The 14,566-nt window shown below is 46.8% G+C and overlaps 1 protein-coding gene across 1 annotated transcript in view; it reads left to right on the top strand.

The window, feature by feature from the left end:
• Positions 1 to 11,616, top strand: part of Vwf (von Willebrand factor) — a 137,184-nt gene extending 125,568 nt beyond the window's left edge. The window contains 5 exon segments of the mRNA XM_028892286.2: positions 7,253 to 7,351; positions 7,998 to 8,126; positions 9,001 to 9,040; positions 10,728 to 10,825; positions 11,290 to 11,616. Of these exon segments, the coding sequence (XP_028748119.1) occupies positions 7,253 to 7,351; positions 7,998 to 8,126; positions 9,001 to 9,040; positions 10,728 to 10,825; positions 11,290 to 11,478 (555 nt within the window). The 3' untranslated portion in view covers positions 11,479 to 11,616.
• Positions 11,617 to 14,566: the final 2,950 nt, after the last annotated feature.

The following is a 14,566-nucleotide window of genomic DNA, read 5'->3' as shown; positions in this document are numbered from 1 at the left end:
TGGGGGATTGGTACCCGGAAAGGACAGGGCTAGGACAAGGAACAGTGGGAGCTGAGAGGTCATGTGGGTGCTTCCTGTTTTTATCAGAATAAGGGACAGGTGACCTACATCTGTGTTTTCCATGACACTTATATAGTGTCAAGCTCAAAGCAGGACTTAATGAAAGGTCAGTGGAATGGGTGGCCCTATGGGAGACACAGCTCTTTCTGATAGTGTGATTCAATTCAAAGAGGATATATGTGCTTTGATGAAAATGAAACCAGTTAAATACAGGTTCTTGATCTTTTGCACAATTGCAGTTGATGTTTTAGGATTTGGGGTTAGCACGTGAATGTAAAACATCTCCCCCTACAACAGCTGAGGCCTTCATCATGGAGCAGAGCAACGTCGTCTCAAATTACATGCCACCTTTCACCTTCATTGTCTGCTGAGCTGCATCTCAGGTAGTGAGGGAAACAGACTCAGAGATGCACACCCACGTCATTTGGAAGCTGAGCTGGGGCTGGGGTAGGGCTGCAGTCTGTGTGGGTGAGGGAGGTCTATTAAGCTCCCCTAGCAGCGCCCTCTGGTGTTCAGAAGGTGTGGTACCGGCACCTCCTCTGCCTCCAGAGGGTGCTTACATTGTTTAAAACACATGCCCATGTTGTTCTATATTATTCCCTTTTTCTCCAATATTTTGATATCTTGCTAAAGCAGTGTGCCCCCTTCAGAATAACTAGATTAGTCTTCCTTCTATGTTTTTTTTTCAAGCTTCGCTGTGAATTGCCTTAGCTGGTCCTCTTGTACACCAGCATCCTTAACCGGCCTTGATACACGCCTTGAAGGACCTCAGTAAGGCCCTGGGGTTGGGCAACTGCAGTGAGTGACAACTAGGTAGACCTGATTGATGCCTTCACCAGACACACGGTGTTAGCATCACCTCCCACAGAGACCAGAACAAGGTGGTTTGTGCTGATGAGTGGTGGAGGTGAAGTTTGAAAAATGAGCATAAATGAAGCATGAAGAAGGGAGGCCGCTCTGCCAAGGGCTACTTGGCTGGCTTTCCATAAGTTGAATGTCCAATATGAATGTCTAAGATAGAGGATGGTGAATAGCTAGCAGATAGAAGTAGAGGTCAACAAAGAGAAGTAGGCAAGAACTGAAGGGCGCGAGCTGGGTAAGACAGCTGAAGGGGTGGCCAGGGACTGGTTAACAAGGCGGAGCTTTGAGACAAGATGGAAGAAAGGAAGCAGAACTAACATGGCTGTAAACTACGACTCACTGGCTGCAGCAGGGATGTCAGTGGCTGGCTGGGAACCTGGCCCATTGGTGGAGGAAGAGTTGGTCCCTCGGTGATTGGACTTCAGTCAGCGAGACGGGTGTGTGTGGGGTGGGTGGGTGCGTGTGCGTGTGTGTGGTGTGTGTGTGTGTGTGTGTGAGCTGACTTTCACAATGTTGATGTTTCATGGATGCTCAGAGTGGCATGGGAGCTGACACTGTGCGTGGCATTGGTGCAGGGTCCAGCACTGTCCTCTCATTGTTCTGGTCTAGCAGTGGCTGCAGTATACTTAACAGGGCAGCAGCCATGGTAAGGGACATGGGCGTTGGGAGGGGAAGGACTGTTTTCTTTCACACACTCCTGTGCTGATGAATGTCCATTCCTTTCTGGTCTTCAGGCCCCACCATCCTTCAAAAATATGGCTTCTTTCTTCTCCACTCTTGTTCTCTTTTGTTCTTTGCCCTCCTGGTCCTCTTTGCTTTTTTCTATTCCTGGCTGGACTTTGCCCGCTGGTGTGTGGATGCCACCACTGCCCTTCCAGCCACGGTCTGCCCTTCTCCACAGTCCCTTCTCTACTTGCAGCCGTTCTTGCTTCTTGGTAGAGAGAAACTGTCCCCTGCCTTCTCAGGTACCATTTCTTATGCTCTGCTGATACTGAAAATGCCCAGATACAAGCTCCCACGAAAGCAGCCCCGAAGCTGTGTCTTATTTCTTCACTTGACTCCCGTCACTCAGTGCTGCTCCTTTCTTTCTCCTCTCTCTGTCATTTCCTTGCTAGTGTACTCAGAGTTGTCATTAGCAGTTTCAATTCAGTAACAGCCAGAGACAAGGCCCCTGTGTGTGTGCGTGTGCGTGTGCGTGCGTGTGTGTGTGTGTGTGTGTGTGTGTGTGTGTGTGTGTGAGCTGACTTTCCACAATGAATTGAATGTTTCATGGGATGCTCAGGGGAGTGGCACATGGTGGCAGCCTATGACATACATACCTGCTGGCAGTGGCCACCTTGGTGTCCAGGTGTGCTCAGGCAAGTCCTCTTCCTGTCCTCTCATTGTTCTGGGCCCAGCAGTGGCTGCAGTATACTTAACAGGGCAGCAGCCATGGTGAGGGACATGGGCGTTGGGAGGGGAAGGACTTGTTTTCTTTCACACACTCCTGTGCTGATGAATGTCCATTCTTTCTGGTCTTCAGGCCCCCACCATCCTTCAAAAATATGGCTTCTTTCTTCTCCACTCTTTCTGTTCCTTTGCCCTCCTGGTCCTCTTTGCTTTTTTTATTCCTGGCTGGACTTTGCCCCGCTGGTGTGTGGATGCCACCCACTGCCCTTCCAGCCACGGTCTGCCCCTTCCTCCCACAGTCCCTTCTCTACTTGCAGCCGTTCTTGCTTCTTGGGTAGAGAGAAACTGTCCCCCTGCCCTTCTCAGGGTACCATTTCCTATGCTCTGCTGATACTCACTGAAAATGCCCAGATACAAGCTCCCACGAAAGCAGCCCCGAAGCTGTGTCTTATTTCTTCACTTGACTCCCGTTTCACTCAGTGTCTGCTCCTTCTCTTTTCTCCCTCTCTCATTTCCCTTGCTAGTGTACCTTCCAGGAGTTGTGCATTTTAAAAACAGTTTCAACCTCAAGGTAAGGTTGAAACATTACCTTGTGGTCCTCAGTTTCCAACAGCATCATTTCAAAGTGGTGCTTTTGGCCCCTGGCCCAGGCTCCCTGCCTCTGTGCTGAGCTCCATCCTCATGTTCAACCCCCAGAAGGCACATCGAGTTCATAGGCTGATTTACTGGGAGCAAATTATTGAAGTTCACTTCTGGGCAAGCTTACCGATGCTTGCCCTTCATGTTGACAGAGGCTTCAGCTGGATGTTAAAACTGATTGGTTAGAGTCGTCTTTCTCCCTCCTCCCCCCCCTCTCCAGCCCCCCGTACTTCAAGATAGAAGTACTTACACTGTAGCCAAGGCTGTCATAAAACTTAAGGATATTTTTCCTGCCTCGGCCTCCTGAGTGCTAGAATTACAGGCATTAGGCACTATTCTTAGAGTGTTATAGCTCTTTGTCACAGGTCCTCTGGACCCCAGTGAATAGCTCTAGTGTGGCGATCCACAAAAGTGGCCAAATGGAAACAAGAATGGGAAGAGGTGGTGTACCACCGAACTAAATCTGTATTTTTATTTTATTCATTTATTTCTCCCTGCTTTTGAGACATGGCCTCTCACTGCGACCTCGCCAATTAGGCAGGGCTACCTGGCCAGTGAGTCCAGCGCATCACCTGCCTCACTTCCCGGTACTGAGATTACACATATGCATTGCCACCCCTGACTTGTTATGTGGACACTAGGGGTTGGACTCCAGTCTCTGTGCTCGATCATCCCTGCCCCTACTAAACACAGCTACAGTCTATGGTTTTGAGAGCACCTTCTTTCTTTTAGGGCAAAGAGGAGAAGAAGAGTTTTTATTTTTATGAACTGATGAGACAGTTGATGGTAGCATTGTTATTATTTTGTTAAATATATGTAGATTTATATAATTATATAAAATTGTTTAAAATCTGTTTATTCTACAAATTGGCAAACTTATGGTATCTTCAGAATGTGAAGGCATTTTGCAAAATAGCAAAGTCCTGCTATCTTCAAGCTTTTGCCTTCCCCAATGCAGATATGAATGAAGGGCTCTTATCCTGAGTCACCATCAAACTCAGGTGATGCAGGTGCCAGCTCCTGGGCACAGAGGGACCAGCATACATGCCTCGGGACTCACTTGATGGCCAGGGAGAGCTTCCAGTGTGTCAGGGTTCCAGGGACTTTCTTACCAGTGCTCGGTTTTGCTAAGCATTTTTGTTTTTTCTGTTGTAGGTTGAGATCTTAAATTATGTCAATAATTTTGTACACACACACACACACACACACACACACACACACACACACACGCGCACACACTCATCCAATGCACCCTTCCATACATACATATGCATATACATGCCCTAACTCACCACTATACACACACACCACCGTCCTACCCCACACATGCAATGCACCCCTACACACACACACACACACACACACACACACACACACACCCAATGTACCCTCCACACACACACACACACACACACACACACACACACATACATCAACTCACTCCTACACACACACACACACACACACACACACACACAGAACTCCACTGGCACTCCCCCCCCACGCAATGCACTTCTCCACACATACACACACACATACATGCACACCCCAATACACCCCTCCACACACCCACACACACATACCCAACTTACCCCTCCACAAACACACACTCCAATGCATCCCTCCACACACACGCACACATACATTCACAACCCTCTTCTCACAGTATTTAAGCCACACCCCAAGGTGGCTCTCCAGTGATTCCAGCACCATCTACTGAAAAGTTACCTTCCCTTCATTGAATTATCTAGATACCTGTGTAAGAAAAGAATTGTCTGTGGATATGTAGATTTATTGCTGGTTCTGTTTTCTAGTCATTTGATTAATGTGTAAATCCTGTGGTCACATCCTTGATTACTGTAGCTTTGAATCAGATACTATAGTCTTGAATCAGATAGTGTAAGTCTTTTAGAATTGTTCTGTTGCAAGATTGGGTTATGTCATTTTATATCCATAAAAACTTAGTGTCAACTTTTTACTTTTTATGAAAAGAATTTAAAAGTATACTGGATTGTTTAGTACATGGTTCAGTCTTAAGAGCATGGACATCTTGATTATACTGAGTATTTCCATCCATGAACACAGTATATTTCTCCATTTATTTAGGTTTTGTCTCAGTCTGCTTGTGCCACTATAAGAAAATAACTGAGGGGGCTGGAGAGATGGCTCAGAGGTTAAGAGCACTGCTTGCTCTTCCAAAGGTCCTGAGTTCAATTCCCAGCAACCACATGGTGGCTCACAACCATCTGTAATGAGATCTGGTGCCCTCTTCTGGCCTGTGGGGATACATACAGGCAGAACAATGTATACATAATAAATAAATCTTTAAAAAAAAAAAGAAAATAACTGAGACTAGATAACATCTTTCTTAAGGATAGAGTCTTGCAAGGTTGACCTTGAACTCACAGAGATCAGCCTCCCTTTGCCTCCCAAGTGCTGGGATTAAAGGCATGCGCCACCAAGCCCAGCTATTTTTCTTGTTTATCATACTGGCTAGTACCACTAGTGTGATAATGAATAGAAGTGATGAGTGTAATTTTTTTTAACCTCTTGGGAACCAATTCTCTGAGCATGACAAAGTATATTACTTTTTATCACATGGAAGAAATTCCTTTCTAGTCATACGATGATGAGAGTTTAAATTATGAATAGTTCTTTGAATTTTGCTGGATGGCTTTATATTTTCAGACAATCTTATAGTTTCTCCTTAACTCTGGAAACAAAGAATTACATTGGTTGGTTTCAAGTGGTAAGGTCACCATTGTTTTGAATAAACCTCATCTGGTCATGACATGGTGCTCTTTTCTATATCTACTACTAGATCTGTTTGTAATTAAAAGTGAGATTTTTGTGTCTATGGTAGAAGAGTAATAGGTTTCTGATTTTTTTCTTTTATATATGATGCTTTAGGTAGGCTTTAGTGTGAGGGTTATTCCTTAGATGTCTGTGTGTGCGTGTCTGTGAATTTTTGGTAGACATCCGAGTTATTTACCTAGCTCTCCCAAACTGTCTCCTCTGAGACACGGCATATGAACTTTCTGCTCAGATCTCTTGAATGCCCACCCATCCATCCTTTGTCCCCAGGCTTCTTGCAGGCTTCTCAGTACACATGTAATTAAAGGGCTAACCAAATCTTTGAGGAGAATTTACATGGAGCTTTTGTTTTGATTTCTTCTTTCTTGAGATGCACCCCTCAGTTTCCAGTTCTTCTAGTAGTTCTGAACTTGTCTTTTAAGTCGTCAGGACAAGACACATATAATTTCCTTGAGTTCTGACAGTCCAGGGCCCTACAAACTGTCCGTTGGGAAAAGGCATTAAAATGTAAATGTTGTTCATTATTTTTCATTTTTTTCAAGGGTCAAGTAACCAACAATTGATTTCCGATTTTGGCTTTAATAGTTGTTTTACTATCTGTCAATCATTTGCCATTGTTATATGAAGGGTGTGTGTGTGTGTGTGTGTCCGTCCAACACAAGCTCCTGTGCCGCCTCTGGAGCCAGAACTGCACTCAGAGAATCTCGGTCTGAAGTAGGGGAGTGTCAAGGCGGGATGGATCTTTTTTTTTTTTTTTTTTTTTTTTTTTTTTTTTTTTTTTGGTTTTTTGGTTTTTTTGAGACAAGGTTTTTCTGTGTAGCTTTGGAGCCTCTCCTAGAACTCACTCTGTAGCCCAGGCTGGCCTCGAACTCACAGAGATCCGCCTGCCTCTGCCTTCTGACTGCTGGGATTAAAGGCGTGCGCCGCCGCCGCCGCCGCCGCCGCCGCCGCCGCCGCCGCCACCGCCACTGCCCGGCGGGATGTATCTTATGAAGGTCATTCTAGTGGACATGTGGAAGCCTGTGGTAGGAGGCGAGGACAGAGGGAGGAGACTTTACCAGAGTCAGGAGAAGATGATGATGGCTTAGATGAGAGAATGACAGAAGCGATTGGTTATGACAATGGGCGGGTATGAGATGCAATGTTAGCAAGACTTGGATTTTAATGGCTGTGGTGGGAAAGTACTGAGAAAACTAGATGGAGGAGTTAGGATAACTGCCGGATTTCCAGTTTGAGCAGCTGGGTCATCTGCCAAGATAAAGAAAACTGGAAAAAGACGATATTTGGATTAAAAAAAAAATCAAGTTTCATTTTGGACAAAAGTCTCTGGGAGTAACTATGGGATGTCTGCTGAACTCTGGGAGTGACTATGGGATGTCCGCTGAACCCTGGGAGTGACTATGGGATAGCCAAGGCAAGTCAGGTGAGCTGAGTTATAACTGCGGTGCTCTGGGCAGGTGACTATGGCTGCTTTCTTTCCTGCATACAGGGCTACCGTGAAGAGAAGAACCCAGGTGAATGCTGTGGGAGATGCTTACCTACAGCTTGCACTATTCAGCTAAGAGGAGGACAGATCGTGACCCTGAAGGTGGGAATGAGCTGGACTCAGGGTCCCCTCACACCACTCTCTGGTTCTCCCTGGGAGGGGCGTCTTTTCCTCCAGCCAAAGGACTATTTGGGCTCATTGTCGGCTTCTTCTCTCACTTCCCTTTTTAAGGGAAGTGAAGATGACTTGTGGAAGGCACAGGGTCTCCTCTTTGAGTTCTGTTACACTTTTGCTCTTCCTGACAAACGTGTAGTTGGCATATGACCTCATTTGGAGTGGATTGATTTTTTTTTTTGTTTGTTTGTTTTGAAAAAGATTTTCTGTAGCCTTGAGGTTCGGTGGGACTGGTCAGGCAATCAGACCCACCCGTGACTCCTGGAACTAACTGGTGGGTCTGAGAGCTGGGGTCTTGGTTCATATCCCATCTGGTTATCAATCAGTCAGGCTGCTGTCACTGCATTTCCATCTTGTAAACACATGGTCAGAATAGCCTGAGGACTTTCTGCATTTCTGCAGCTCTCTTCATAGTAAGTAAATTATGGAACCGAGGCCGCACCTCTAGTCTGTCCTCTGAGTATGCAGTTTTTACACATCGTCTCATCCTTCTCTGGTTCTCCTCATTGTTTTAGCTTTGTAATCCAAACACGATTGTTGCATTGATTCTACCCACTCTCTTCTTCCTTTTCAGCAAGATGAGACACTCCAGGATGGCTGTGACAGTCATTTCTGCAAGGTCAATGAGAGAGGAGAGTACATCTGGGAGAAGAGGGTCACAGGCTGCCCACCCTTTGATGAACACAAGTGTCTGGCTGAAGGAGTGAGTAGCTGCAGTTCAGATTTTGCCTTTGTCTTGAAGATCTCACTGTTTGACTCCACGGGTGGCGTTCTATGCAATGTTCAGCTCAGCTCTTATGCAATCCCACCATGTCCAAGACAGATCTCTGTACTGGTTGAGAATCAATGAAATGGAGGTGAGGAGATAATTCTCCAAGGCATAGGATGCTTTGAGAATAGTTGGTCACCAGAGGGAAGCTATGATCTTTGAATAGTAAGGCAGGACATTGACTGTAGGCTAAAAGGTCAGAGCCTGATTCCGGGTTTGAAAACTCACCAAAAGACACCGATCTCTGAGCTTGAAAACCCACCAATCCTTGGGCTTTCCCTGAAGTCCCACCAATCCCCACCCTGGAAGTCTCCACCCTGGAAATCTCCACCTCCAAGAAACCCTCTGTAAAGTCTGCCTCTTGCTCAGTTCCCTGCCGCTTCTCTCCTGAGCAGAGGCAGCCGCCTACTTGTGTCTTTCCCAAGAAATCTCTTGTGTGAGGTTTGTTGTGCAGAGTGATTTTGTGGTATTCCTTGGCTCCCAACTGCCAGGATTCCTTCCCCTCAGAGCTGCAACCCTTCCATTGGGGAACCTTCCCCTCAGAGCTGCAGCCCTTCAGTCAGGGAACCTTCCCCTCAGAGCTGCAGCACTTCCGTTGGCCCTTTTTCATGTTTTCCTGGGGATGAAGATCCTGACCACTGTGGTCAGGTGAAATGTTCAGTTGCCCCACAATTGTGATGGGAAAGCAGTTTACATCTGGATATTTTAGCTCAGAGCTCTGAGTTCAGAGCCAGGAATTCGTGTGACCTGAGAACTCATCCGTGTTGAATTATTTGTGCCTGATCTTGTACTATTCTTTTTTCTGAAGGGGAAAATCATGAAAATCCCAGGCACCTGCTGTGACACATGTGAGTACATTACTAACAGCCTGCGCTTCGAGGTCCATTAGACCAAGGCCAGGCACTATTATTTGAAGTAAACTTTATTCCAGAAAAGTAGTTCTTGTTTATCAGTTGGTCATTAGGTTCATCCATTCAGCCAACTACCTTCCCTTCCTGATTATCATTAGCCCATACCCTGCTCAAATCTTCCATGAAGTGCTTATGAAGATGTTACTTCCTATCCTCTTCCAGCTCCATCTCCAGCCTCATGTGCACCTTAGAACCTTTGATTGTCATATATCTATCACGAGGGAGCATCACAAGGCTAGTCCAAGTTCATGGCCTTATTTTCATCAACCTTGGTCCCCCTTGACCTTTTAGTTACACCGTACTAATGGCTCTGATTGGCAGAGACAGTCAGAGGTGGGGTTTTGGAGATGTGCACCAGACACTATCTTCCCCATCCATTTTTGTGTTCGTGAGTACAAGTCACATTTTTTTTTTTAAACTGAGACTAATATTTTTTCTTTTAGTTTAGTTTGTTTAGCTTCATTTTAGATTTGTGGGCTCATGCTTGGCTGAAGTTAGAGAAGGGTGGAAGCATGAATTCGCTCAACCATTTCTTCTTTTCTTGATGGTTTGTTATGAGAGCCCCAGTGAGTGCTATCACCAAACTGCAGATGGAGGAAACACACTCTGAGAGTGTTTGCAAATTTCCCACTGGATGGTTTAGGAATGTGAATTCAGGAAGCCATCAGGGAAGATACACTCCCTCTAGATACTATTCTTGGGATTTGGTTCAGAAGCCACTATCTCCGAAACCAGCTATAAGGAGCCTTCATTGGCCAACATGTTCAGAAGGCTATAAGACCTTCTGGAAGGAAAATAAGCTAGGCTTAAGGATTTAAATCTGCAACAAGAGAGTATTGCACATTGGCTCCAAAATCACCCTCTTATGCAGTTGGAAGACTTTTCCTTTACCATAAAATTAGTCTGAAGTTGGGAGGCAGGCTAATGTGTCTCTAGGGGTTGGCCTAGATTTGGAACTTTGCAGGATGGAAAGCTGTCATGACTGAGATCAGAGTAGTGAGCTGGCAGTAGAGCTTAGACTTCCCAGGGAGTCACGCAGAGCTTCAGGTGTATATATAGGTCACTGTATATAAGGAAGCTCATACTGGTGACATGCAAGTAACAACTCTCAAGGAGATGGTGGCCCAAAGGGCCTTAGGAGTCTCCTCAGCCTCTACAGAGGAAGTGAATATATATGTGGCCATGACATTTGTATTTTTAGCCAAAGACAGGGATGGACTGATATGAATTCTATTTAATGGCTACTTCATTGTCTATTAGTTTCTGGGTATAGTTACAGCATGACAAGATGGCTTTGGCCATGATGTTTTTCTGAATTTCAAATTATATAAAAGCAAGCCTCATCTGTCTATCTGACCAAAATACAGTCAACCCAGGCTCCTTCTGCAATTAGAACTGAACAGTTAAATGAGTTATCCAGTAGTAATGCTATCTCTGAATCTGAGGAGCCAGGGGCAGCTGAGGTGAGCTTGAAAAACTTAATTCCTCTTCCCGCAACTGGCTTTGGTTAGTTGTTGATAGAAAGAGGACCATGTCCAACTTAGCGAAGGCACTGGATGTGGAAAGTGTTTTACAGGACCCCAGCTAGCCAGCCCTCCAGTTCCACCTCTCACCTGTTCCATAGGTGAGGAGCCCGACTGCAAAGACATCATAGCCAAGCTAAAGTATGTCAAAGTGGGAGACTGTAAGTCCCAAGAGGAAGTGGACATTCATTACTGCCAGGTAAGGCTGTGTGACTTCAAGAAGACTTGGGTAGGAGAGGCTAAAGTTTCCTTAGTTATCATCTAGAAGGATTTGGAAGTCACAAGGAAGAGAGAGATAAGGAATCGTAGACATTGTCTTTAAAGTGAATGTTTCATTTAGGGAGTAGGATTGTTTGACCCAGAAGAAAGACCAAAACAAATCTGTAAAGAGACTGGGGAGTCGTTTGTAGAAGATGGGGGCCCAGGATCAGTCAGTGTGTGTAGAAACCACAGCTAGAGGGATTGGGTGTATGTAATAATTGGAGAAAGGAAGTTCACTGTTTCCTGAGATCTACCTTTACAAGTTGCCTAGCTCTCCCAGGTGCCTCTGGGTGAGGCCGGGCCTGTGTTGCTTAGAAAGGCAGGAGGAGGGTTGATGCAGGCCGTCCCAGACCTGCTACCACGTTCAGAATTGTGATGCCTCGTCTCTCTGCTGTATTACAGGGCAAGTGTGCCAGCAAAGCCGTCTACTCCATTGACATTGAGGATGTGCAGGAACAGTGCTCCTGCTGCGGGCCCTCGAGGACGGAGTCCATGCATGTGCCCTTGCTCTGCACCAATGGCTCTGTGGTGCACCACGAGGTCATCAACGCCATGCAGTGCAGGTGCGCTCCCCGGAAGTGCAGCAAGTGAGGCCCTGCAGCTGCAGTGGACTCCCGCTGCTGCCTGGGCCATGGCCTGACCAGCCGGAGTCACTCCGTCCCTTGTGTGTCCTGCCTGCCTTGTGCCCTCCTGGGCCTACAATAAAGGCCAAGCTCTCATCTTAACCAAGGCTGGTGGTGGACTGTGTCTGAATCTGAGATGACATCTGTGGCCTAAGTCTGAGGAGGGTGGCTTTGAGGAGAAAAGCACAGGGTTCCTCTGCAAGTACTCCTAGCCCAGTGCATGGGACTGAGGCCGCCTAATACCAGGATGTGGTGGCATTGCAACATCCTCTGGGTGGGAAGGGACAGGGTGGAGATGCCTCTCCAGAAACTTAGCCTGGTGGCCTGAACCTATAAACATATGCTTCAGAGCACCCAATTCTCAAATCTCTCAATCAGGTTGCTTCTGCACATGGCAGAGAGGTGGGCCCTGGAACTGGCCTCCTGCAGTCAGGGTGGATGACGTTGTGGAGAGGCATGGCAGATCCCCTATGCACCTTAGTGTCCCCTGCAGGAGGGAGGTACCTGGAGACTGGATGCCAGCGGGTGCAGAAGCCAGGTCCCATCATAGGCTCAATGACAGCAGATGGGCACCAGGCTCAGGGGCAGACCTGGGCTCTACCTATGGCCCTCACTCAAGTGTATGGTCTCCAACAACCCCAACATGGCTTCCGGACTAAGTTTCCTTATCTGTAAAATTAGCATGGTCATCTCATTTATACAGTAGTGAGGATCACTAATTTGTGCTAAGATAAAACTTGAATTGTCCTAGGTGACTTCTAAGTGCTCTAGTGTAATCGATGAACATAAAAATGAGAAACCCACTCTCACAGGCAGGGACAAGTGACTCCAGCAACGTCAATGGTAGAGTGTTGGGGGATTTCCTGCATCTATGTGGCTGACATGCTGAGTGCTCCGAGCTTTAGGCTAGCTGCCAGGCCCTACCTGCTCCAAACATCCTTAGTGGAAGGGTAGCGTCAACAACAAACAGCATCTAGTTCTGAAATCCCTAGGGGTTACTGTCACCCCCAGGTATAGGTAGTCTTTCTTTGAAATGTGTGGGAAAAACATGCATGTCCCTGCTGGCAGAATGGGAGGGACTCCAGCTGGAAGGGAGAAAAAAGGAATGTCCTGGCTGCGTTCTGGGAGTCTGATGGGTACCGATGCTTATTCCAAGTCTTTCACATAGGGGAGATTTATCTCATGAGAGTCCTGGACAATGGAGTCAGAAAAGGTTGAGGCGTCTAGTCTGCCATCTCTCTCTAACCCCTGCACAGGTGATGAAGACAGCGCAGAGAAGTTAAATGGCTTGCGAAGGTTACGTAGTCTCTGGATGGCAGGTCCAGGTTCAAAACCCAAGTGCCTTTATATCTAGACAGGAACTCCCAGGCCACTCAGCCAGAGCACCACGGTCCCTGCTGCTCATAGAGTCTTTCATCACTCTCATGGGGATCAGCGGCTGCTACATCCCTAGGTTTTGTGCCACTGCCTAGGACAAAGCGACAAGAAACTCTGTCACAGGGCACACGCCATGACGATGAGCAGGTTTGGTGGAGCTGAGTAGGATAGACCCAGGGAAGAATAGATGAATGCTTCCTATGGCTGCTTAATAATTCAAAGGCGGTCATTTCTCCACATCCCCATGCTCCCCAACTTTGAGTCACCTGTAAGGTCAGTTTCTGGAGGAAACCAGATCCAGGGACAGGATTAACTGTCACTCTTCTGACTGATCACTTAACACTGCCTGTGGACAAGGACAGCCGGCCAGTTTTCTTGTGACCTGACCTTGGTGGTTGAATGATGAATGCCTGGTGCTAGTCCATAGAGAAAATCCAAGTCAAGAAAGCCGTGTTTCAATTGAGAATGAACACAGGACAAGGAACAGGTGGGCTGTCCCAGGTTGCTTTCTTCTAATGTAATTAAATGCCTCTCCTAAGCAACTTGGGGAGGAAAGGGTTTGTAGTTCAGCATATAGCTCACAGCCATCATGAAGGGAGGCAGGGCAAAAACTCAAGTTGGGGACCTGGAGGCAGGAGCCGATGCAGAGGCCATGGAGGGGAGCTGCTCACTGGCTTGCTCATCATGGCTTGCTCATCATGGCTTGCTCACCATGGCTTACTTATCATGGCTTGCTCATCATGGCTTGCTCAGCCTGCCTTTCTTATAGAACCCAGGACCACCTGCCCAAGATTGGCACTGCCCACAGTGGGCTGTACCCTCCCTCATCCTTATTAAGAAAATGCTTTGAAGATTTTTCTTTTCTTTTTACATATTTTTATTGGTTCTTTGTGAAATTCACATCATGCACCCAAGTCCTACTCATTTCCAAGTCCTTCCGTATCTGCCCTCCACCTTTTGTAACCTACCCCCCAAAAGAAAAAAATTAAGATTAAAAAAAAAATCTTGCTAACCCTTCTGGGCAACAACTTGCTCCTCTGACAACCACAGCCTTCTCTCATACCCATCATAGCTGTCACATCTCCAGTTCTGCTGCACAGGTACCATTTCTCTCCTCCATCTTTCCAGCCTCTCCATCACATATTTGTTTGTCATAGTGGCATTGGGAGCTGTGGTGTGTCACACAGTCTACCCTTTTGCCCAAATGGCTTTACTTGCAAAAGTTCATTGCAATGAGTCATTGGTCTGGTTCAATGGTTCGGCTATACTGTCAATACTGGATCTTCACAGAGACTCCTTTAGGAGATCCTGCTGTTGTCCTGAGTCATGGAGATCCTGTGGCTATGGTTCTGAAGGACCAGTCCCTCCATGTGCTCCAGCAGGTCATAGATGGGGTAGATGTTGGGGTGGACCAACTCAAAAGCCCTGGATCTGGACCTGGGTGGTAGCTGAGTTGGTCAGCCCACCAACTCTCCTGTGCCCATGCCACTGGAGTCAGCTCTCTCATGCTGCCCAGGTAATGGGTGGGGCCAGTTCTCTCTCACCCACACCTCCAAGGGCCAGCTTCCAAAGATTCTTGTAAAGGCAATGTCATGGAGACAATCCCTCAGTTAAGGTTCCCTCTTCCCAGATGACTCTAGCTTGTGTCAAGTTGACAAATCCTAACCAGTGCATGGGTG

Source organism: Peromyscus leucopus, chromosome 3 (genome assembly GCF_004664715.2).
Source record: "Peromyscus leucopus breed LL Stock chromosome 3, UCI_PerLeu_2.1, whole genome shotgun sequence".
NCBI classification, from domain to species: Eukaryota; Metazoa; Chordata; class Mammalia; order Rodentia; family Cricetidae; genus Peromyscus; species Peromyscus leucopus.
The sequence above is the reverse complement of the archived record's forward strand: the minus strand, read 5'-3'. Positions and strand labels throughout refer to the sequence as shown.